Source organism: Lygodium microphyllum, chromosome 24 (assembly GCF_053477565.2).
Source record: "Lygodium microphyllum isolate KBCC chromosome 24, Lygodium_microphyllum_v1.1.10, whole genome shotgun sequence".
Taxonomy (NCBI): Eukaryota; Viridiplantae; Streptophyta; class Polypodiopsida; order Schizaeales; family Lygodiaceae; genus Lygodium; species Lygodium microphyllum.
The window spans coordinates 129,379,309-129,406,310 of record NC_141158.1 but is presented as its reverse complement, the minus strand read 5'-3'; the positions used below and the strand labels follow the sequence as shown (position 1 = coordinate 129,406,310).

Sequence of the window (27,002 nt, the reverse complement as noted above, 5' to 3'; positions counted from 1 at the left end):
TAGCAAAGCAGTAGTAGTAGTAGTAATACTCTATTCTTCTGCAGCATCTTCTCCACCATGCTTCTAGAATCTGCATTGGCGGAGCTTCCCGCAGATGATCACCATCATCATCAGCAAGCAGCTGCGCGAGAAGGGAGGGCCAGCAAGCCCACTGCAAGCCACCATACTAGCTCGCCTCCTGCACTCCACCTCAATCGAGATGATGCAGACGATCAGGAGGATGATAATGATAGTCATCGTGATACTGCTACGCCAGCCAGAATTAAGTCTGCAGTGTACGAGAAGCAGATCTCCATCGACCCCCACTCCGTCTCTTACAGGTCCAGTGATAATTCTTACGCCCCTAATCCCCCCCTTAATCTCTCCCCTTACCCGGAATTAGCTGGCAGCCCCAGCCTCGCCTCTACCAACCTCGATCAATCCGACAGTGGCTTCGAGTACTACTCCACTGATGGCTACTCTCCTGTCAGCACCCTTGGCATTGACCACAACCCCACTCCCCCTGTCATCCACCTCCCTCCTCCATCCATCAGCTACGATCCTGCAGCTCCATCCTCCATCAGTCATGACACTAGGGCGCCATGCATCAGGAGCTATGGAGGACCGAGGAGCCTTAGGTTCTCTGCCCCCCTCCCCAGCCTCGGCGCTCCCACCCTCAAGATCAACAGCTACAGAAAGACATTATCCTTCAACATGGCTCGAGTCAACGAAGTCTCTTTCTCCAGGAGAGCAGAGATGTATGATCTGGTCAACGAAGTCTCTTTCTCCAGGAGAGCAGAGATGTATGATCTGGTCAGAGAGCCACTTGATGTGCTACAAAGGCCCCCAAGCTTGAGGAGAATGCAGCCCCCTGCAGACCATGATCCACCTTCGGTCCTCTTCCATAGTATCCACCATCCAATATATAGTAACGATGGCTTCAATTTGCATCACCGAGAGCAGGAGTCACCCGGAAGCCCTTCAGGTGGGGATCTGGGATGCTGCAGCTTCATCCCTTTCATGTACCCCAAAAGGCCTCCAAGTAAGAAGAGGCACCAAGTCCCAAGTCATATGGCTATGCACCACATGCATGGCGATCATGCCTCTCCCTCCAACGCACCTCATCTTATGCAACAACAACAACGCCATGTGCCTACCGCCAACCCCAATCATCATGTCATCAGGCAAGAGGACAATGAGACAACTCTCCTCCACACAAAACTACACCATGAGCTGCATGCTCACTTGCAAGACAATTCCATGGAGAGGTTTGAATGTAATGGATCCACCACGTCTGCCGATTTCCATGATGAGGATGTTGAGGATGATGTAGCGGATGATGACCATGAGATGGATAGGATAGTTCCATCTAAGAGAATAGAGAGGCCCCAGGAGGTGGTCCTTTCACTCAATGAAACCTACTCACCCGTATCATCTGCATTTGTATTCCATCCAAGCAAAAGTACATCATCACCCCAAAGACAAGCCCCTATAATGCCCAAGACCGCCCTTAAAAATGCTAGCAACAAATCTAGCACAAATTCTAGCATGAAGCCTGCTTTTAGGCGAGTACGTTTCAACTTGGACTCCATAGAGCCCGAGGCCATTGAGCAAGTTGAAAGTGAGAACTCTTCCAAAGAGATGGTGAGTGGGGGACCTCAAGGCCTCACAAGGTGTAAAACCAGAAGAACACTTGATGATATTGTTTACATGGCTAACATGATTCAAAGGTCATCATATGGAAATTCATTACAACTCAATCATGACAGCTTGGAAAGTATAACTAAGCTATCATCTTCTCACAATTCAAGACGAGATACAAATAAGAGGATAGCTTACCTCTTCAATAAAAGGGCATCATCTAGTAACTCAAAGCAACAAGGTAGTGTTTTAACTAACATGTTGCGAAGATCCTATTCATCTCTACACTCTAGACATCCCCATCATGGTGATAAGGATGCCATGATTCATAGAACATTATCTGATAACTCAAGGTACACACAACCTCATACTACCATCACAATGAATAGTCCATGCTTATCTACAAACCCAAGGATACCCTATTACAATCATAAGGATACTATGATACAAAGGACATGGTCTGGCAACTCAAGGCAAGCACATGATTATATAGGTACCATGATGAAAAGGTCATACTCACATGGTACTCTTAGACAAGCTAATGACATAACTAGTGTTGAGAGTCACGAACTAGGTAACTTAGAGCATTCAAGGGTCCAATCAAAGCATTCGGATGTTCATAGTAGTCAAAATAACATAGCAAACAAAGTTAGCCTCTTCAAGGGTATTAATATTAAAGGCGATGATGAAGCATATCAGCAACAGAGAAAGCGATTCCCATCATATTCATTATACAAAGTAAGCCAAACATTATTTTGATACTCCACATCTGTTATAAAGGTAGGGAGAATTAGTTCTTTCATAGGCTTGTACACATTTGCTATTACACAATCTTTGTAAATATAGGATGTCAATATACATCAAGTGACTTCCTTTATGGTGGAATGTCAAATTGTCTTTCCCCTAAAGAATTAGAAACATATTTAACTCAATTTAAGGCATTCTTAACATTTGAATGGGAAGAAAAGTTGAGATATTTGTGGGCTATGTATTGCTTAATGTACAAGTTTGATTTGAGTTAATCATAACGACTTTCATGTGTGTTCATGTAAGCATAAATAATTATTTATACACATACTAAGTTATAATATTTTGAACTTCAAAAATATAGCTACAAATCTAAGCTTGATAAGAAGCTTGTTCGAATGGTTTTAACAACGACAATCACTACAAGATATAGACCTTATAACGATGTTAAAAGCGACAAAAATGTAAATAAAGAAATTTGCTCTCGTCGTTGCAAAAAGTGTTGTTATTGGCAACGCCATAGAACAGTCGGTATTAGCGTCGTTATCAGCGTCGCTATTTGCATCGATATCAACGTCACATTTACCGACGCAAATAATGACATTGATAACGATGCTTTGCGATGCTAATAACGACGCCAATAATGACACGTGCAGGTAAATATGCGACGCTAATAGCGACGGTTACAAGAAAAAAAATTGTGAGGTGCTTTATTTGGGCCATACAAAATAGTTTCTGCACTATATACAATGCTTGTGTAAATAAAGACAAAGTGTACTTAAATCATAACACTGATACATGAAATAAATACATGATCGCATAATGAAAGCGACTGGTACAATCATGGCAAGATATCACTACTACATAGAAAATGTCTACACAGATCAGGCGACCAAAAAAGAAGGGTGTGTGAGCTCCAGGGATCCAAGGGCGAGCTATATATCCTCGCCATCTGAAAGCTCATCCCACCGCAAAGGAGTATTGAACGGACTCTGCTAAAAAAGAAACAACTACACATTAGTCCACCATACAATAATGCATTCTAATTAAACAAGATAACTACAGACAAGAAATATGAGTGACTTACAAGGCCGCCGCGTCTATATAATTGGTCGATCAATGCAGTGAGACCGTGCTTCTCTGCATATCGAGTCTCAAGGCCGGTCGGATCGTGATTTGTAATGGAGTGCTGCAAAGAAAACAAAATACTAACTGTTAGAAACATGATTGTCAATACAAAGGATATTGCAAAAAAATAAGCAAGCAAAACAAAATAAAAACTTACAAAGTCCTCCAGATATGTCCTGTGGCTGCCACTCCCAAAATGATGGACCACTCTGGCCTCTAATCATGCCCTCGCCACCTCGCGCTGCTCACTCCAACGTCCTAGAAAATCTGTAGTCTTCTCCCTCAGTCGGCGCCAGTCGTTTGCGTTTAGCCACTCAGGCTTTGCAGCCCCACTCTTGAGTGCCTTGCGTGCGTCCGATCATCTGTGTGACATATATACATGCATGCACTCCATCATCTAGCCCGTAGAAAACCTATCTGTTGTGGCTGGAACTGAAAACTCCTCATGCAAGGATGCTATTATGTAGTCCTTGCTCCCCTCTAGTATGTTTTTCCAATGATCTAAGACGTTGTGCCAAAAAACTTGTTTGCACAACTCTCTCATGCAAGCCATCACCCTCCTCCCCTCATCATTCATGATGATGGATCCTGACCTATCATCGACAAGATAAGCATATCCCTCTGGGGTATGCCTAAGATGGGTCCTCTTCCACCTACAACCACGCTCCTTGGCATATCCAGGAGACACCTGTACATCTGGTATACTGACTGGGGTAGTATCTATCAGTGTAGCACCCATAGGGGTGCCACCTGCAGATGGCTGAGCAAAAGCCGGAGTAACTAGAGTAGATGTCCTCACAGGTCTGACAAATCTTGGAGGTGACACAACTCTAGCAGAACGACGAGACGGAGACACCGCGTCCATGCCTCCACAGCAATCACCTAAGCCACACTCCCTGGAACTGCCACGACAGCGAGAAGTAGCACCTGTATCCCATCCTGCGGTCTCGCTGCCTCCGTATCTCTGCAACATCCCCCTGACCCTGAAGCACTCTCTCCCTCTGGCCTAAGTCTAGAGCATCGACCTCGTCTGCTCGAAGCTGAAGCATCTGATCGCGCCGAAGTAGATCTAATAGAGCGGCCTGACGATGTCCGAGACAGCTCCTGGTCTACCATGTCTCTGAATCTCGCCATCTAATCTGGATACATGCACATGAAGATATCCTGCAACTCCTCATCACTCTTCCCTCGACTCATCTTGATGATCTAAGTATCCACAAAGGTCACCTGCACAGACAAAAAATGATGTTAGCATAATCAATTTAAATCATACAAAGCATGATAATATAAATCCTAAAAAAATGATCTCGCTTAAAATGCATATCTTATATACCCTTATAAGCGATTAGTCAAAGAATTGAGTAAGTGGATGCTCCAAGTATGAAGTTTCCTATGGTCCCATGTCAATCTCTTGACACAACTTTGCATACACTAGAAGGTCGATAGATAAGTTACCACAAAAGGATGAGTCCACCTAGTTCTCAAAGAATTCTTGGACTCATGTATTTCCATCATTGTTACCTGATGCTGGCTCCTCTATATGCTTCAAGCTTTCGGTGGCCTCCACCCCTTGCAATATCGACCCCTCTATTTGCATATTGTCCTCATCTATGCTCAGAACATCGCTTTGATCATATACTCTCGCACTTCGGGGAGCTAAAGGTATAACATACCACCATCGAGGTTGTCGGGGATTTGGATAGAAGATTACATGTTCACAAACACGTACAAGAGAGATTAAACAATTGTGACATGTACCATGTCGTAATACAATTAACAAACAAATGAGTTCATGCACATGTTCACAATGGGTCGGCAACACAAAGGTGTCGCGCAAATCTGTCCATTTTTTTTCAGAATCTATTTCGAGAAATCCAAATGAACCTCGTCGAATTGTTGCTCCAGCTCCTTCAAGTACCATTTTGAGCCACTGCACATCGAATAGTATCATGGAGAAGTTACGGTAATCCATCGTAACAATACTTTGCAAGTTTCCAAAATACTCCATCTCATCTATAACCGTGTTTGGATCTATTGCTCGTCGTTGGCTCTCTTGCTCGAACCTTGCCATGATACCACAGTCTGTTGTGGAGCGCATTTTGTCAATACGCTACACGCGAAAATGCCGTCCGCGTGACCACACTGCACTATATATTTTGTATTGTATATTGAAACACTCAAATTAGTTGTCGCATATAAAATATAGATACGATAAAACCTAAACACATCATCATCTTTGGACTACATCCCCTCAAGAACTCCCACTTCTCGGTTGAGACCTCCGCCCCTTCGCAAGACGCTGTGGTCAAAGCTCCATGCAACCATCGCATTGCCATCAACCGCGGCATCTCCTCCATGCCCTCGAGATATCTAATCGATCGATGGCACATACTACGCCGAAATTCAGGTTGCTCTTCCTCTCGATCTTGCCTAGCTTGCTAGTACCTGGCGAGCCACGTCTCCATAGAGGCATGGTGCAGCATATAAAAGCAATTCACCTTCTCCTCCATTGTTGCATCCATTCTTTTTTCTACCCCATTTCCAACCACCACATCCCCGGTCAAGCTATCATCGTCCTTCAGCGACCATAGCATATTGTTGTCTAGATCCACCGTTGGTAGCCATTGTGAAATATGTACTAGCGCCTCAAACACCAACCAACCTTCAGCCATGCTACCTTCTAGCCGATCTCGTTGTCGCACAAAGCCTTTCAGGGTTTTCATGAAGCGCTCCAAGAAGAAGATCCATCGCGTAAGGATAGGTCTAACAATCTCCACTTCATCTACAAGATGCACAAGAAGGTGGATTTGTATCATGAGCATGCTGATAGGCAGGTATTTCTCAAAGAGACAGCCGTCTCCACTGCTCCCTGCCTCGCGGATTCAATAGAGGATGTCTTAGTCTCCTTCTGTGAGATCCATTGTACTAAAGTCGACAATCTGTAAATGGCCCCGCGTATTTCTGGAGTAAGGCATCATGTGATCGCAATCGATAGTACAAATTGCCACAAATGAGAAAGCATTATGAACAATGACGACACTCTAAATAGCAAAATGCGCACGCAAATTACAATCCATTCGTAGTATAAACCTGATATATCTTATGCCAGTCATGGGATTTTAACCTTGATAATTGGTCGTCTTTAGAAAACGCAGATCTGAGAGAATGCATCATACCCGTCGGAGTGCGGATAGATCCTTGACTATTTGCTTCACAATGCGCTCTTCTTTAGTGGACAAAACCCAAGGAGCGCGAGGTAGCTGCACGCGACCATCAGTACTCGAATACGGCCAAATCGCCTCCATCTTGCCTACCTCCTTCAAATCCATTCGTGCCCCTATAGTGTCTCTCTTTCTTGTGATGTGGTCTCATAGCAAGCTGCCCACGTTCTTGAAAATATGCATGGGATCCTGATCTGTAAGTGGGTCCAATATGGCAGCTCGTACAAAACTGAGAACCATTGCATTTTGTTTGGATATGACTCCACGTGGACCATTTTCAGCTTGTACTAGCTTGCCACATTCATATATGTTGGAGGTCGTCCAAGAAAACCTTCCCTGAGTTCATGAACCTCTGGCAAGAAAGCGGCGTGTCCTTGATATACCATCTTCTTCATGGTTCGTGACCTTGAGGAGTCTAAATGTGGCCCACACAAGGAACATGCATGATAACCTGAGGTAACCAGACCTGTTCCAACACCTCTATCTAGTGAATACAAACTTAAACGAGCTATGATAGATATTACCAACGAGAACGGAAGCCTATTTACCTGAGTGCTCTTCAAATCCTGAAAAGTCATACATCGCCCACATGAGAATGGCTTGAATATTGGCGGACCGTTGACCATCATGCTTGCTCATATCTTGCACGGTGACCCCCTCCTCCCACAAAATCTTAATATGTCGGAGTGTTTTCCGTCTCGTGGTGTTGCACCGGACCTCACCACCACTCTCTCTTTGTTTTTTATCCATTCATTATCTCCTCTCCTTCCATCTCTCTCTGTTTTTCTCTTTCTTTATTATGATGTATGTTTATTCCCTCTCTCTCGTTCCTTCTTCTTTTTTCTCCTCCTCCCCCTCTCTCATTTTCTTTAACAAAATATATATATCTCTCTACTACTACAACAACAACTACTACTACTACTATTGCTACTACTACTACTACAACAACAACAAACAAGAAAAGAAAAAAAAAACTACTATTACTACCACTACTATAACAACAATGACAAATGAAAAAACTAGACAACAATAAACAAGAAAACAAAAAAAAACCATTACTACTACTACAACAACAACAACAAACAAGAAAACCACTACTACTACTACAACCACGACCACGACCACGACCACAACCACGACCACGATCACAACCGCGATTACGACCACGACTATGACTACGACCAAGACCACGACCACGACTACGACTAGGACCACGACCATGACCACGACCACGACTACCACTATCACTACCACTACCAGTATAATAAACAAGAAAAGAAGAAAAAACAACAACAACTACTACTACTACTACTACTACTATTACCACTACCACGATCACGCCGCGACCACGACCATGACCACGACTACCACTACCACTATAATAAACAAGAAAAGAAGAAAAAAAAAACAACAACTACTACTACTACTACTACTACTACTACAATAAACAAGAAAAGAAGAAAAAACTACTACTACTACTACTACTACTACTACTACTATAACAAAAAATAAGAAAACTAAATAATAATAAATAAGAAAAGAAAGAAAAAAAAACTACTACTACTACTACAAACAAGAAAACAACAACCTCTCCCCCCTCTCCCTCTCCCTCTCTTTCTCTCTTTCCTTATTATGTTTAATGTTTTCTCCCTCTCTCTCTTGTTCTTTATTTCCTTTTCTCTCTTCCTCTCCCTCTCTCATTTCCTCTCCCTCCCTCTCCCTCTCTTTCTCTCTTTCTCTATTATGTTTAATATTTTTTCTCTTATCTCCTCTCCCTCTCTCATTTCCTTAATTTCTCTCTTCCTCTCCCTCTCTCATTTCCTCTCCCTCCCTCACCCTCACCCTCTCTTTCTCTCTTTCCCTCTCTCATTTCCTTTTCTCTCTTCCTCTCCCTCTCTCATTTCCTCTCCCTCCCTCTCCCTCTCCCTCTCTTTCTCTCTTTCCCTATTATGTTTAATGTTTTTTCCTTCCTCTCCCTCTCTCATTTCCTCTCCCTCCCTTTTGATATTTCTATAATAGTGCACTTGATAATTTAGTGAAAGATAAATGAGGTTGATTTTTGAATGAGTAAGTGAGAATGTTTATTTATAATGGAAAAGATTTGTGACAAGATAATTGTTCATCACATTTTATTTGATATTGAAGGTGAGTACTAAAGCATATTATATGAATGCTCAATGATGCATGTAACTCAATAACACTCAAGTTTGAAAAATGCACCCTACTTTGTAGTTCTTTATTTCATTTATAGGTTCAAGTTGAAGATTATTAGATCTTGTATTATTCTTGATATATCTACTTGTTTCTATCTTGTGTCTAATATCTTTGTTTGCAAGCTGCTTGTGTATATGCAAGTCCAAGAACTTTGGTTCAAGGTGAAGATCTATAGTAACATTTTAGGCATGTGAGCCCTAGTTTGGGGTGATTAAGAATTGATGTACCTGATAGTTAGAGCATGTGAGAGTGCGCTACAAAAAGAGGGATAGACAAAGAGAGAACGGTCCAAGAATGTGTATAAGAATCATGTAACATGCATATATATGCTTATTATAGTACTGAAGGGTATGTCAAGGTGCATGACTATTAGCAAAAACTAACTAGCCTACTAGGCCTACTAGTTTCCCCATTTGTGGACTTGCAAAGCTCAAGAGATGTGCATTGTTGACTTTGTACTTTTAGTAGCAAAGGGAGGTATTTATGTACACTCTATCCTTATGTGCAAAATTCCACCAATCTCAATATCTTATTTTTTAGAGAATTGACATATGAGTATGTAATTAGTCATATAGACTATCATCGACTACATCTATATGTCTACATACTTCAATGCATTTGCATGTGTGTTTTTCAACACACGTATATGTATGAGTGTGTTCTTCCCTATAGATCGGATTGATTAAGCATTGTTCCCATTATTTTGATGGCCACACACACACACACACACACACCCTATATATATAGAGAGAGAGAGACATAATGACTGTGGTAAGAGAGATGCTTCACTCATGTGTTAGAATCAATTGTCTAAATGCGTAGCTATTTGACGAGAGAGCATTTGTGTATATATGTGTTTCAACCAACAATGTGTATATTTGCATAAAATAGTTCAAACTATCGTAAATTCATTTGGTATTACATCATAGCCCAAGTTTGGCTTTAAGTACATTTACAATCAACCAACTAGGCCAATGCTTCAACTTGAGAAGTAAAAGATAGTTTGAACAAAAAAAGAATTCGTGTATGCATATGCACGTGTGCATGCTTTATTGCACTACATATGCACCTCTTTCTTTGCGTGTTAGTTCATATTTTCTATATCTACCTCATATAAGTATAATCAATGTTTATCTTTTTTTTTTTTACTAATTCTACTTTTTTCTTTTGTAACAAAAGACTCATCAACATGTAATATTTGTGTGTGTGTGTGTGTGTGTGTGTGTGTGTGTGTGTGTGTGTGTGTGTGTGTGTGTGTGCGTGCGTGCGTGCGTGCGTGCGTGCGTGTATGTGTGTGTGTGTTATTATATGTATGTTTTTATATGCATGACTATGAAATATATTTTGGTTGACTTGAGAGCACCCTACAACTTTCATGTAGGATTTGAATTTAACTTAGTATTTCATCAAGTACAGTAGTAGTAATAGAGAAACCACCTATGAAAATTTTAACTTAAAGGACCCAAAGATGTACCTTAAAAGCATTGAAAGGGATCACATTTGGATAACCACCTTGATTTTTCTTCACAAATTCTAATTTTCTTTTATAGAATGAAAGGCTCATTAATGTGCCATGCTAATATTGAAAACAGTCAAAAGGGGAGAGATGTGAAGCACCTACCTAGAGCACACACACACAAAAGCAATGGAGACTTAAGCATGTAGAGAGATAGGACTAAAATCTTCCTCTTCTTCTTTCTTCTTCTTTCACTGAAAAGAACTAAGTCTACAACATCATAAAAGACTAATATGAAAGTACCACAATATATATACACGCAGTCACCAAGTATCCTGCTAGGAAAGAAGAGGTGGCACAATAAATGTGCCATAACCAAGGAGGGACTACTTGGGTATAGTCCAACTATAGAATTACTAGCATATCCTCACATCGGTCACCTAATATGCAAGTGAATAATATCATGTTACATCACCAAGGCATGTAGTGGATGGTAGCTCATATAGAGCTCAACATCTCAATACTCCCCCTCGAGCTCAACATGAGCTCATGAACTCCAAGCATGGTTCTCAAGCATTGAATCTTCTCAGCTCATAAGGCCTTGGGTGAAAATGCCAGCAAATTATTTCTTTGTGTTGATATAAACTAAGTCAACATCACTTGCCAAAACTTGCTCTTGAATATCAACTCCAAGCATCGTCTTGAAGCGTCAAAGCTTTTTAGCTTCCAAAACCTTGGTGAAAATGTCAATAGCTTGTTTCTCTATGATAACATAAATTAAGTCAATATCACTTACCAAAACCCACTCTTGAATGAAATTTTAATGGTTATATATGTGCTTAGTCTGTACATGATACATTGGGTTCCTAGCCAATTGAATGCTACTAAGGTTATTACAATAGATGATAATCTTGTTATCCACCTATATCGCCAAATCACCTCACATACTGCAATTGTAGCACCTCTATACTCTGCCTTTGTCTAGACAAGAAAATTGTCGACTGCTTCTTGTTGCTCCAAGTAATAGTAGTACTTCCAAAGGAAAACATAAAACCACTATGGAGCCCTAAGAGGAACACCAAGAAAATGGGAAATCTATTGCAAGAAAATCTATCTTGTATCATCAACAAACATCTTTTTCATATTTGATATGTCCACAACAAGGTAAAGAACCTAGGAACAAGAAATTTTCATGCATCTTCATAAAAAGAATTCTCCCACGACTAACTTGAACCAAATTCATTATGCTCTTCAAATTCTTCATAGAATTCATCAAGAAACCACAAAGATACAAGAGAATACGCCACTTTGAATCGAAATCATCACATAACATTCTTCTTCAAAAGTTCCATAGCTTTCTTTCGCAATCTCTCACTCTTAAATACATTGTTTTTCATAAAATTGATTATCTCTCTCTAAATAATCATTCATAACCCCTATTAGGTCGTGCATACTCCCCTTCCAAGAGGACCACTACAGTGTCCCTTGAGAGCTCACTACTATCACTGTCACTTCAGTCTTTACTTCAAGTCTTCAATAGCTAGATCTTAAACTTCTTTGAGCTAATTTGAACTTATATTCATCTCTTTCCAAGATTGGAAAACTTTCCCAAGCTACACATTCATCCCATATCACACTTACAAAGGCATACAAAACAAAACAGAACAGAAATAGAGGATCTACAGATGCTCAACAGAGAGTCAATAAAAGTCATTAGAAAGTTGTTAGCTCACTTAAATCACTCAAACCCATCAAGAATCAATCAATAAGCTTCCAAACACTCTCAAAATTGATCGATCCTTACTCTAACCCTTCATGCAAAAGAAAAACAAAGTAAAACAGAAGGTCAACAGACTCAAACACAATCAGACATTATTAGGACATCAACAGAACATTATATCTCCACTATAAACCATCATGAGCTTTCAAAACATAATCAACCTCATTCAAAACACTCCAAAACACTTCCAAAACAACTAAACATCATACAAACTCCATAAAAAATCAACCATTCAGTCCACAAAAACAACAAAAATCAACCAAAAATCAAGTCATCTCAACCCTCAACATAGTGCGCCCTTGTGACCTATGAAAATGAGAAGATAAGTTCAAAATATAGCTCATCTCGATCTTCTTTAGAATATTCAATAATACCATCCAACCATGACCCCAAACTCATAACCTATATTTAATAAAGAATACAATGAAAGGAAAACACCTTTATCCATTATCGCAACTTTACAATAGAAAAGCATGACAAGCTTGTAAAGGATATAAGAGGTTTGTTTTCTTTTGCCATAAGCATTCATCCCATATATAAAAACTCAAACCACCATTAATCATCTTCTCAATTAGCTTCATTTTCATCTTTAACTCCATGCAAAAGGGATAAAACACCATGTATACACCATAAAGCATATACGCAATTCACATGCAAGAGGGATAAAACACCATGTATACACCATAAAACATATACGCAATTCACATGGACACAAAACAATATAATCTAAATGACATATGCTTCCAAAAACTAAAGAGCAATTAATTAAAAAGGATCAATACAGGCTTAGGATGAAGATATTTTTCTTGAACTTCATACTTAGCTTGAGACGTTTCAAACTTTTGTTCTCATTCACAAAATATAAAAGCACATTTTGAAGAAATTGTAAGCAACACATCCTTTCTAACAAGACAATGAACCTAGTAGAAAGAGCTTGTGCAAAATAATACAGAACATCCATCTGAGCAACAGTCACGTTCTCATTTGGATTAATCATCAAGTTTGGAATAATCTTCCTGGCATTCAAGTGAGACTGCTACATAAAAGAAAGATACCAACAAAAATGAGATGCCAATCGTACCGAAGTATCCTCAAAAGAAGCATGTGCTTTAGCAAATTGTAGATAAGAAGTGGAACATTACATTGAAGTGTCCGAAGAACTAGGAATGATAGGCCAATTAAACATTGGTCTTGTCAAAGAATCATTCAATTTCCATTGTCGTCGACAGAGGATATCACTGTTATACCCATGAGTATCCATCACTGATTGGGGAGGAAGATTAATATAATCTGAAGGAGATGGTAGAGGGATAATAAATAGTGAACAATGAAGAGGTGGGTAAGATAAATCATAAAATGAAGATATCTGAAGAGATAATGAGGGTGGAAAAGAAGGGAAAGAAAGTAGGAATTTCTGAAGGGATTATGTTGGAAAAACAAAAGGAATAGGTGGAATAACAGAAGTAGTCTCAATAGGAGTAGGAAAGGATATAGGATCAACAATAAATGGGCATGTCGTAAAAATTGGAATGTGAGGGGAAACAGTAGGGGTAAAAGATAAAAGAGGTATACTATCTAGATTAGATTGGAGATTGGCAATATACAATGGTAATCGATAGGAGTTTAAGGAATACGATAGGATATCATGAGGATCATAAGGATAAATGGAACAATGGAAATTAAAAGTTGAGAAGAAATCTTCATTGAATAAAGGATTGTTAGCAATACGGTTTAATAGTTGGGATCTTAAGGGCTGAACATTTGACCTGTGAAATACACTCCGTTGATGACGAGGCTATGGAACATCATCCTCCAAAGGAGAATGCCAAGCATAGCTATTACACCATAATGTCTACTGATGAAAAGTCTTTAGGCCATCAACCATATAATTCATTTCAGCTGAATGGACATACATAACTACTTGCAAAATCACATCTTCTACATAAAAGTTCATATCCTCCTCATCAGAAATGTGCAAATCTCCTCGAAGATACATAAAAGATAAGAGTTGAGAACTTCATGAGAGATGAAGTCATCAACAAATCTATCAAATACTGCTTTAAGTAAATCTACTGATCACATATTCTACCACCCATCCTGTGGAGGTTTTAAACCCACATTACTCAAAGAGATATGTAACGCAAAGCATTGTTTTGCTGATACCAATTCCAAAAAGATGATGGAGGTGACACTAAATCAGCATAATGGACAAAATCCTCCTAGACACAATTCATGCGTTGCTGAAGGCATTCTACCTTTGCAAAAAATCCATCACACAATTTAGCCTTTTGTTGCAAATGGTCTAGCTCTACTTTAGACAACAAAGAAGACATCATGGGAGCTGGAGGAGGAACATAAAGAATGGCAACTTTCTAATTAAGTTCTGCAATAAACTTCTTTTGCAACTCCATAGTATCTTGAGAATGCTGCAATTGGCCTTCACAAGCACCAAGCTTGCGAGCTAATTCAATCATTTCCTCAAGGAGGGCAGTATCCTTGTCTTTGGTTAAGGACACATTTGCTTCCTCTAAAGTAGCAACTTTAGCTTCTAACTCTAATCATGGCTTGTTGTGAATCCATCAAAGTTGTAGCTGCAGTCATTTGGATATGGATATCACTTAAAGCAGTCTTTTTCGAGGCTAAATCTACAAGAGCTTTACTAAGCTAACTCCTCAAAGAATCCACCTTATCTTGCAATGAAGTATACACTCTCGTATAAATGTCTGAAGACATAAAGTCATGGAAGTATCTAAAGCATTTTGAACACTTGAAACTAGCTGTGACAGCATAGATCTAGAAAAATGACTGTTTGAGAAGGAATTTGTGAATCTAGTTTTCCTTCCCTTTGTGCAGCAAAAATATTGGTACACGATAGGAACGAGGGAAAGGATCTACTATACACCTCAAGGATTGGAATTTGTACCATAGGGGTCGGAACAAGTAGAGCATCAGAAGGACCCTGTGTGGGGCACTTCTTCGAATGAATCTGGTAGGAGGTTCATCTGCTAGATCGGAATGGACTTCCATATAGGAGGAGAAGGAATAGGTGGAGGAGACTATTGCGGAAGGGGAACAAGATAAGGCACACTGGAATGCCACCGGGGGGAGGTTCCAACTGAATTATTTTCTACAGAAAAACTCCATAGGACACATTACTAAGTTGACCTTTGGTGACTCGTTGAAAATGTTGATCCATCTTGGCCAACAGAAAGGTGGTGCCATTAAGATTAACCCCTTCTAGGATCCTGACAAAGGCTATGAAGAGTTCTCTGGACAAACACTTTGAAATTGGCATAATTGTTTCCACTCTTGAGCTAGTGATAACTTTATGTGCTACCAACGGAGTAGAGGTTTCCTTCTACAACAAGGCAAGGATCTCTGTAGTGGATAATAATTGATTACCACTAGGCATAGGAAAAGCTGCAAAAGGTAGGAACATGGCCTCATTGACAATAACAAGAGATAGGTAGAATCGATGGCCATAAACCAAGCCTGATTGCTTCTTGTAAGTCTCCAGGAAAGAATGACAAAGCTTTGCATCCATTGGAGGGAACTTCAAGGCCTCAAAAATATGAAGGCCAGCCTTTCGAATACATTCACCATCCAAGAGAAGGGAATAGTCATGGATTGGTAACGGTACATGTTGGATAACAAGTGGGGGAGTGGAAGAAGATGCCATTTAGACCACACTAGAGTATGCATACATACACAAAACCAAGAAAAGAGGAAGGATTCCTGTAAAACCCACACATAACACCACTGAGATAGATAATAGGGGAAACAAAAATTACAACAACAACACATTGACTAGACTTGACCAGACCTCCCCAAGCAGTTCACATCCTATGAAAATTTTGACATGACCTATGCACATATGCGACTGAAAGCTTCATACGATGCATACATTCAGGCACCCTGAAACCCCATATCAAGCACTCAAAAGGAAATAAAATTCCACGCTTTCCATATCCCAAACATCATAGAGAAATCAAGATTAAACCACCATAAACTTCGACTATCAATAAATATGGGCAGACAATATCTTATCTTTGACCAATAAAAATCCCAATCCCCGTAAATGTAAGGCGTATACCTAGGGTATGGTGAAGTGGGTGAGTGAAAACTACATGATTCATTTTATTAAATGATCAACTAAGCTCAATACATTATTAAATTAATGCATGGTGAGTCATTTGGGTAGCCCACCCCCGACTCATATTAACTTGACTAGACTAGGGGTCTCTACAAATGCAGTTCATTTTTAGAAAATTACATGATCTTTGGTGCAAAGCGCATACATGCGTGACTTTGGGGGATTCATTATCAATTACAAATTAATTGTGTGCATAGCGTGTGTGCACATGCACACGTGAATGAATTTTAAGTTACCAAATTAAGTGAGTTATGGTGCAATTGTACTCGTGCAGTGGGGTTCCTTTTATAATTTAATTTAATAGCTAGTTCATTTTCAATTAAAACTTTAGGATATCTGCAGACAGTTAAATTTGTGAATGCAATGGTTGGTTAATTTTTATTACAATTACTTGTATGTGATGGTACATGTGAAGGAGAGAAAGAGAAAAACCTAGCGGTACGTGGACACACGCAAGGTTTTTCATGCAAAATCCCACTTGTAAACAATCCAAAAGACGGTCGGGAGAGGATGGTGGGCGGGGGGGAGTAGGGAAGGGGCACGGGCGACACGACTGGTGGGGAGGTGGACAGGCGGCGGCGACTAGCGGACGGGGAGGACAAGGCGGCTTGGATGGTGGGCTCACCAGCAACGATAGCGGCTACCTTGGTGGAACCGATGGGACAAGGGGCCGTACGAGCAACGGAGAGGGCACAGGTGGTGGTGACTGGCACACGGGGAGGACAAGGCGGCACGGATGGCGGTGGTGGGCATCACAGGAGAGGGAGGCAGTGTGGTCGAGGCGACGTAGGGTGGTTGACGGTAGCAAGGAGTGTGGAGAGGAAGGAGACTCTGCAAGGGAGGATGGAGAGGAGGGAGGCCGTAGGGAAGGGTGGAGAGGAGGGAGACCGCGGGGAAGAGGGAAGGTGAAAGGGACGGTTGGGAGAGGGGGAAGGAGGGGACAAGGGTGGGGGTGGGGGCACGTGGGAGGCAGGGTGGAAATGGGGTGGGGGGGTCACTAGGATGGGGGGGTAATTAGAAATGGGGTGCGGGATATTTTTAATGACCGTCATCTCCCCTCGTTCCACACATGTGGGGGGTAGGGTAGAAATGGAGTGGGGGGGTCACTTGGGGGGGGGGGGGGGGGGGGGTAGTAGAAATGGGGTGCGGGATATTTTTAACGACCGTCATCTCCCCTCGTCTTGCACATGTGCGTGGGGTGAGGGTAAAAAAATTTGCATGTCTGGGACAAAGAGGGCATACGGGCATATGTGCAAGCAGAGGAGGACATGACCAATGTGTCATGTGCATTAAAAGACAGAAAAGGGGACGTTCACGTGCAAACACACAGAATATCAAAATGGGAAGACGTGGAAAAAATAATTTTGAAAAATCCAACCACAGAAATGAAGCACGAAAAGAAGGAAGCGTGCAGAATGATGTGTTAGATAGGCATGGCAGATGAGAACGTAGTTTTGACAGGGACAGGACTCGTTTGCATGGGAAGAACAAAAAAAAAAGCACGCAAATGGAAATAAAAATTAATATAGAGAGATCCATTGTGCGAAAGGGACAAGATGGGTAAGATAGAACGCAATTCCGAGGGTGGTAGAGCTTGTTCACATGGCAAAAACATAAAAAACACACTTGAAAATAGAGTCGAAAATTAATATAAGAAAATATGTGCATTGGAATCGAGCACCACAAAACGAAAAAATATCACCGATGGGACAGGGCTACCAAATCAGAATGTAGTTCTAATGGCGTTAGGGGACGTTCACATGGGAAAAATAGAAAAAAAAGGAGCCAAAAAACGCACATAAAAAGTAATAAAATAAAATCAATGGGCCAAAATAGGAGAAAAAAAATGAAAAGTGGGCAAGGGAGCAAGCCGGACAGGGCTATTAAATCTGAAGTGAATTTCAAGGTGGTTAAGGCAGGTTCACATGGAAAAATGTCAAAAACACACATGAAAATTCTCAAGAGAACGGAAAAATTAATAATGGACAAACCGTACATTAGAATGGTGGGCAATAAAAGAAAAAATATCTAGAGGAAGGTTAGGACTGTCACATCAAATTGCTATTTCGAAATGAAAAAGGCACGTTCACATGGAAACAAGTGAAATGGATAAAAATTTCGTTAAAATTTTATAGCTCATGATCTATGGCTCAGAATGGAGGGCTATAAAAAGGAAAATTGGCTATTTCAAAGGGATAAACAGGGTTGTAAGATCAAATTTTACTTTTGGTGAATGTAGGATGCATTCACATGGAAAAATAGTAAAATCAAGGAGAAAGGCAAATGGACAAGAAACAACCCCAAGATGGGTTGAAAAGAGGATGGTTGGGTGCGTAAGGGACCCTAGTAGGGCAAGATCTAGACATGGTATGCTTAAATCATCTCATAGGGAGGTTATCAAGAGGGCATGCAAAGCAGACACGCAGGGATGCGTCCCCACAGTTAAGACCATAATAGATCATATTGATAATGGAACAGGGGCCTAATATGGGATCATAACCCATACACGTATGTCCCCACACTCAAAACATGACCAAATCATGAAATCAAAAGGGGTAAGATTTGTCGATAGTTGAGGGAAACCGTCACTATCGCATAAAGGATCGTAGTCGTCTAGTAGCAGGTACTGGAACGTGCCACATCACACTCATCCAACATGGCAGGGACCATGCATCAACACTCGGGGAGGTAGCTTTTTTTATAAAGTGTTGGTTAGGTTGTCAATGGCGAGGTATGTAGCACTCAATCTCAACAATCACTCATGTTGAAATGATAGATCAATCACTCACCCCATGGCCCACGTCACTTGAAGAATAATAATTGAAACCACCCGTAGCTCACATTAAGAAGGTCGGGGACTTGGCTTACCATCTCCAACTCCCTCCCACTACTAAGATCCATGATGTCTTCCATGTGAGCCAATCGAAACCTTTCATTGGCACTCCCAAAGATCATGTGGAGGAGCTACCACCCATAGATGAGGAGGGCCTTATCCAGTACATTCCTGAAGCGGTCATTGGGTAACGTGAAAAGCAACTCCACACCCATTCCATACATGAATACCTAATCAAATGGCAAGGCCTACTAATAGAGGAAGCCTATTGGCGCCCAACATCTATTTTAAATGAATTTTCACACCTCAAGGAGGCCGTATTGGCTGGAACTTAACCATGACACCTGTTTTGGGCTGCAGTCTACATCTGGACAGCCACCTGTTTTGTACCAGTTTTGGTCCTGGACCATTTTCAGCCCCATCCTCCATACATGGGCTGAAAGTACACCTCAAGGGCTCCGTACCAACACCTTACTTGCCCCGATCAGAGTTCCCTAGTGGAAGTTATGGCTGTTTTTCTCCAGCCATACCATTTGGGACAGCACACTAGTAATTCTTGGACAGCCCTCTATTTTGTAACAGTTTTGGTCCTGACCTGATTGCAGCCCTGCTCCACCCACATGGGCCGAAAGTACATCTCATGGGCTCCGTAATGACACCTCAACTGTCCCATTCGGAGTTTCCTACACAAAGTTATGGCTGATTTCCTACAGTACACCCTTACAGTCCATGACTACATCCCTTGTTTTTTAGGACAAAAACTTTATGAGACAGGATGGTTTGTAATGAACAGGGATCACGGGAACATGGCATGGGAACATACCAGTCACACTGACGGTATATAAGGTGTAAGAGAGTATTTTGAGGCATCACAGAAATTATCAAGAAACTCTCTTTTCACCTTCTCAAGTTTCCATGGCTTCTTCTTCTTCCTCCTCTTCTTCTTCCTTTCTTCCTCTTTCTCTCTCTTCTTCTTGCCTTTCTCTCTCCTCTCCCTCTTCTTCTGCAGTCCTCTCTCTCCTTCCCCTTAGTTAGGATAGTTAGGTCTCTTTCATTACAAGTGGTATCAGAGCTTTGTCCTTGATCCTTCTCTTTTCCCATAGATTTAGGGCTCTCACAGTTTCCCACAGTTAGAAAACTCCAGTTACATCTCTTTCACAGGTACACAGGAGTACTCCGCATAGAGATAAGGAACGCCCGTTCTGGCACATAGGAACGGATTAACGCGTTCCGAGGGGTTTGAGCCGAGGAAACACTAGCGAAACGTTCCAGTCCGTTTCCTGACCCGTTCCCTCCCGTTCCAGTCCTTCCCTGGCCGTTCCAGGGCCGTTCCCTGTCTGGAACGGCCGTTCCAGCACAAGATTTTTTTTTTAATTTTTAATTTTTAACTTTATTGGAGTAGGCGTTTCGCGCCGACTCCCGTTTCGCACCGAGTGCCCGTCTGTTGCCCGCGCTGACTACTCGCTGTCGCCCATTTCGTGCACTCCTATCGACTGCGGCTTTTCGACTGCACTCCCGCTCGCCTGCGTCAACTGCTCCCGCTCGCCTACACCGACTGCACTCCCGCCGAGTGTCTCGACTCTCTGGCTCACGTTGATCCGGTCAATCGTGCCACCTGCTCCGCCCACTCCGCCTGCTCCACCTGCCCTACCGACTGTCCTGCCGACTATCTCGCCTGCCCCGCCTGCCCCCATTGCCTACTCCCACCTGCTCTCGGGACCCGTCTACCTCTCCCGCCTGCCCGACGCCTCTCTTGCCTGGCGTGACTTCTCCCCGCGATCAGGTGAAGTCTCAAGGATCATTATCTCGATTCTCCCCCAAATTTGGGGCATTTTGGGTCAGACGTCAGTTGTTGGTAGTTGCCCCAAAATTTGGGCATTTCTCAAGAATTGGATTCTGGAATTTGGGACTTAAACTTGGCTGCAATGTCCCCAAATTTGGGGCATTGGGATCCATCATCCCGGGATCTAAAAGAGCCCCCAAATTTGGGGCATTTTAAGTCAGTCATTGTCCCAAATTTGGGAGCTGAAAATGCGCCAAATTTTGGGGCATTTTCAACAAGGAATTGCAGGCCAGAATGCCCCAAATTTGGGGCATTTTGAGTCAGTCATTACCCCAAGTTTGGGAGCTGAAAATACTCCAAATTTTGGGGCATTTTCAGCAAGGAAATGCAGGCTAGAATGTCCCAAATTTGTGGCATTTTCAGTAAAAGGAATGCAGGCTGAAGTAGCACGAAAGTTCTGGCATTTTTAGCATTGCTAAAAATGTAACACACACGTGGAAATTTTGGCTGCAAATTTTTGCATTTACTGATTATTTGTCACTTTTATATAGATGGCAGCATTGACATCTATGGGATCTTCATCATCCTCAGTAGGTACTTCGTCAACAACTGGACGAAGTCGAAGCACTACTTGGTCATGGTGGGATGAGGTAGATGCAGGGGTGCCATTGAGAGGTGGAGGGGCTCGCCCTTGGAAATGCAAACTTTGCCCTTATGCTCACACTAGTGGGGCTAATAAAGTGAGAGCCCATCTTCTACATGAGGAGGGGAAAGAGTGTCAAGAATCGCGTGGTGGGGGGACTTGCTCAAGATGCTGCGTCGAACACACACAGAATGCACAAGGAGAAGCTCACTCAAGAGACAAGAAGAGAGATGGAGGTCAAAACGTTTTCTTGCTAGTTTCTTCTTCTTCTTCCACACACTTTACAATGTACACAAAGTATAGATAAGATACAATATAAAAGAAAGTGGCCTACTAAGTCAAACAATACATAACCGACTAAACTAGTCGACTGGCGCTATAGCTATGCCAGCTGTAAATAGGTGTAACAATCTAAATATAATAAGTAATGAGGCCATGTGAGAGTCATAATGACCACCGACGTGCTAAGTGTAGATGTATGGACCCATCTAACCAGGCGGTCCATCATCAATGTCCGCATGTGTTGAGCTTGTCATCTCAATACTCCCCCTCAAGCTCAACTGCATCTTTGCAACTCCAAGTAAGCTTCGAAACTTTTGAAGCTTCTCTGCACCCAATGCCTTCGTGAAGATGTCAGCTATCTGATCCCGTGTGCTGACATACACCAAGTCAATCTCACATGCTAGTACCTTCTCTCTCACAAAGTGGTAGTGTACCTCAATATGTTTTGTCCTGGCATGGAATACAGGGTTCCTAGCCAACTGTATAGTGCTCATGCTATCACAATAAATGACAATTGGACCTTCCACCTACACATCCAAATCAACCATTAACTTTTGTAGCCATACTACCTCACATGCTGCAACAGCAGCATCTCTATACTCAGCCTCTGTACTTGACAAAGCAACTGTAGATTGCTTTTTGCTGCTCCAAGCAACTGCTGCACTACCAAGAGAGAACATGTATCCACTGGTAGATCTTCTATCAGGCATACTACTAGCCCAATCTGCATCTGTGTATCCAAACACCTATACATCTCTACCTGCCTCATAGAAAAGTCCATAATGTAATGTGGACTTCACATTTGGATGCGTCTGACTGCATCCAAATGTGGCTTTCTAGGTACTTGCATAAACTGACTCACAAGACCAACAACGTAGCTCAAGTCTGGCCTTGTAATGGTCATGTAGATCAAACTCCCCACTATCCTCCTGAACATAGTAGGGTCTTCTATCTCATCCCCAACATTAGCACTCAACTTTACATTCTGCTCCAACGGGACTGAAAGTGGTTTGCATGCTGTCATACCATACTTGGACAACATATCCAAGCAATACTGTATTTGAGACATCCATATATCATCATCACATCTGATCACCTCAATGCGAAGGAAGTACCTTAGCTCACCTAAATCCTTCATCTCAAACTTCTTTTTCAAAAAATCCTTGACTTCAACAATTCCACTATCACTATCACCTATAATAATCAAGTCATCCACATAGATGACTATGATGACCAAATCTGCATCTCTCTTTCTCACATAAAGTGAGTGATCAACATCAGAAACATAAAAGCCAATATTGACAAGATACTCTCTGATCTTGTCAGACCATGCTCTAGGTGCTTGCTTGAGCCCATAGAGCACCTTCTTCAACCTGCACACATACGTGGGATGCTCTAAATCTTCATAACCTGCTGGCTGATCCATATACACTTTTTCCTGCAAATAACCATGCAACAAGGCATTCTTCACATCCATTTGCTGCAATCTCCAACCTTTGGCTGCTGCCAAAGCAATCACACATCTGACAGTTGCCATCCTAGCAACTGGACTGAAGGTTTCATCATAATCTATGCCATATGTCTGGGCATAGCCTTTTTCAACCAGCCTAGCTTTGTACCTACTAATAGAACCATCTGCATTGTGCTTAATCTTATAAACCCACTTACATCCAATAGCTTTCTTGCCCTTCGGCAATGATACTAGATCCGAAGTCTTATTGGCCTCTAATGCAGCCATCTCCTCATCCATTGCTGCATCCCAATGAGTATGACCAACAGCATCTTCAAAACAAGTGGGCTCAACATCCTCAACTAGTTTCACCATATAAGCATAATGGTAAGCTGCATAACCTTCAAAACCAAATCTTTTAATAGGGTATCTGACCCTGCTAGATCTGCGTACCACTGGATCACTCAATGGAGCCTTTACATTACTATAAGCTCTCTGTACACCTGGTGTCCTGACAGTAGGAATACCAAGCTCATCATCCAAGCTCTCTGAGCCACTGGAGTCTCCATCAAGAATTGCATCAATGCCATCTGACACTTTATTCTTTCCTTTGTCTTTACCTGTAGTGCTACTAGATGCACCCGAAGATGTAGAGCTACTCCTTAGTCTCCCAGACCAAGGACTACCAGATGATGTCTCTGGTCCACTAAGAGTCCGTGATTCCTGCTTTTCAGCCTGCACATGAGTGTCATGATCATCATCATCATCTAGTGCATCACCACTAGATGCATACCAACTGCTCATTTCATCAAAGATGACATCCTTGCTCACTCTGAACTTACATCTGACAGGGTTATAACAACGATACCCTTTCCGCTCTAAAGAGTATCCAATAAAGACACACTTTTCAGCCTTTGGATCCAGTTTCTTCCGCAACTCATCTAGCACATGAACATACGCAATGCAGCCAAACACTTTCAAGTGTGAGACATCAGGCTTCTTACCTGTAAAACATTCTTCAGGGGTCATACCATGGACTGTAGCTATGGGAGTTCTGTTCATAATATAAACAGCAGTATGAACAGCCTCAGACAAAAAATGCTTAGGCATATTCTTTTCAGCCATCAAGGCGCGTGCAACTTTTGCAATATGCATGTTTTCCCTTTCTGCAACCCCATTTTGCTGTGGGGTATACCTGCATGTGAACTGTCTCTTTAGCCCATGAGACCTCAGAAAATCACTGAACTCATCTGAGAGGTACTCTCCCCTCCATCTGACCTCAAGCACTTTACTTTCAAGCCTGTTTCTCTTTCAACTGCAGCCTTGAAAGTTCTAAAGTGCTCAAACGCTTCACTCTTTTCCTTCATAAAATATACCCACAGCTTTCTAGAATAATCATCAATGAATGTGACAAAGTATGAACTGTCTCCAAGAGATACATTTTGTGTAGGCTCCCAAATGTATGTATGCACAACATCAAGGATATTTCTGCTTACATCTCTATCATGTGAAAAGGGTTGTCTTGCCTGCTTACCAAACTAACATGCTTCGCATACCTTATGAAATTCTGCAACTCTAAATGTAGGCAAACCTGTAACCAACCCTTTGGACTGCATTAATTTCAGCCTTTGTACATTTGCATGTCCAATGTGTTTGTGCCAAATTTCAATGTCTGCAACAACACCTTTTCCTTTAGCATACATATCAACATTCATAGTAGGAATTCCAGCATCCAGAGTAAACATACGTCCAACTCTACTTCCCTTTGCCACCAACCTGCACTTGTCATTGAAGTCTTCTACAAAGCAGCCCTTTGCATTAAATCTGACTTGCAGCCCTTGCTCTACCATTTGACCGATTGACACCAAGTTCTTTGTAATAGATGGCACATGTAATACATTTGAAAGACTCTTTGTCTTACCATCATGCAAGGACAAGGGAACTTTTCCAATGTGAGAAATTGGGTGGCATGAATCATCACCCGTCTGCACATAACCTGCATTTTGCAAATCCTGCATCTCTCCAAACCATTCTGCATGACTGGTCATATGATTGGATGCACCTGAATCAACATACCAAACATCATCATGTGTTCCCTTTCCTGTAACGGCATTCAACATATATTGCATAACAAACAAACATTCATTTTTGTCTTTATTCTGTCATGAAGACGATGCATAGTTTCCTTGCTGCAACTTACCACTGCGAATATCATCTTTTTTAGCATAATATTGGGCTGCAATATAACCTGTTTTGCCACAATAGTGACACACAATACCAAAGTTTTTAGAACCTCTATTCTGCCATCCACCTCTTCCTCTAAAGCTCCCCCTCCCTCTAAAGTTACCATGACCTCCTGAAACCTGCATATCACCAAATTGCTGATTTAATCTGTTTTGCTGGTTGTCACTACCACGTCCTGTACCACGGCCTCTTGAAGAGAACCTGCCACGTCCCCTTTCTGAAAACTGGAGTAGAAAGCTTGAACCTGTTCACCACTTCTTTTGGATGTCTACTCTGCATGTTGATCTCTTCAGTGATCATAAGGGAGACCAACTCATCGAAATCTGGAAATGGCTTTCTGACATATATGTAAGTTACAAAAGACTTCCAAGCCTTTTCATTGTTAAGTCCACCCAAGGTAGATGACACCAAATCATCATCATCGGGCATTGCATCAATCGTTGCCAAGGCATCTACAATGCTCCTTACCTTCAGTGCATACTCATTGATAGACATCTTCCCTTTTTTCAATGTATTCAACTCTTGCTTGAGTTGAATCTTTTGTGCCTTTGTATTTACAGAAAACATACTTTCAAGTATGGTCCAAGCTGCATATGAATTCTCTGCATTTCTAGTCCCAGCATATTATTGTCAATTACTACAGACAACCAATACATGACCTTTTTATATTTTGCATTCCATTCCTTCCGTGCCTTTGTCTCTTCTGCAATTGGAGGATCACTCACCTCCGGCTCCTTTTCTTCACTTGAAACAAACTCGTAGAGGCCCTTTCCAATAAGTAAGTTCGTGACACGGAACTTCCATGAAGGGTAGTTATTCTTGTCAAGCTTCTTAATGATGCGGCTTCCACTATTCTCTGCCATTATCACAAAACTAATACCAAACAGCAAGCAAATCTTCTGCAACCCTCGACCTGTAGTGCACAGTAATACACTAGACAGCCTTTTTCACTGTCTCCTCAACAATACATGCAATCTGCAACCAGTTTGCAGATAAACCTTGTGTTTATTCGCTGATAAACACGTTTGAACTTACAGATCTGAAATCTGTAACCTGTGCACCCATGTTCAGTCAATACAGCCGAAGTCACACTGTACCCTGAAATTATTGTCCGCAACCTTGCGGCTCTAAAATGGGCCTGAAACGGCCTCAGATACCCAAAATAACTCTGGGAAAGCCCTAAAGGGTCTATCTGCAAAATACACAGCGCTCTTCGCGCACACCAAATCTCACTGCAATTTGAGATTTTTGCTCGACCCTGCTTCCGGTGCCTCCACAGGCACTATCCAAGAGAGAGAGTGGAAGAATGGGAGAGCTTCTTACCTATGGCTTGCTTGCTCGAACCTTGCTTCTTCTCCTTTGCTTCAGCCTTCGAAATTAGCCTCTCTCAGTGGCACGGCTCTGATACCATGTCAAGAATCGCGTGGTGGGGGGACTTGCTCAAGATG

The 27,002-nt window shown here is 41.8% G+C and overlaps 1 protein-coding gene across 1 annotated transcript; it reads left to right on the top strand.

Moving 5' to 3' along the window:
• LOC148015637 (uncharacterized) lies at positions 1–26,656 on the top strand. The gene is made up of 2 exons (XM_087665224.1): positions 1–1,861; positions 26,592–26,656. Exons 1-2 carry the CDS (start codon positions 58–60, stop codon positions 26,654–26,656), a joined length of 1,869 nt encoding a protein of 622 aa, XP_087521350.1. The 5' UTR covers positions 1–57.
• The last annotated feature ends 346 nt before the right edge of the window (positions 26,657–27,002 follow it).

What these genes read in the sequence shown, in the direction of transcription:
- LOC148015637 (XM_087665224.1), top strand. Translation starts at nt 58, where the DNA reads ATGCTTCTAGAATCTGCATTGGCGGAGCTTCCCGCAGATGATCACCAT. An exon ending in TAGTAACTCAAAGCAACAAG is followed by an intron (nt 1,862 to 26,591) that starts GTAGTGTTTTAA and finishes TTGAACTTACAG; the next exon opens with ATCTGAAATCTGTAACCTGT.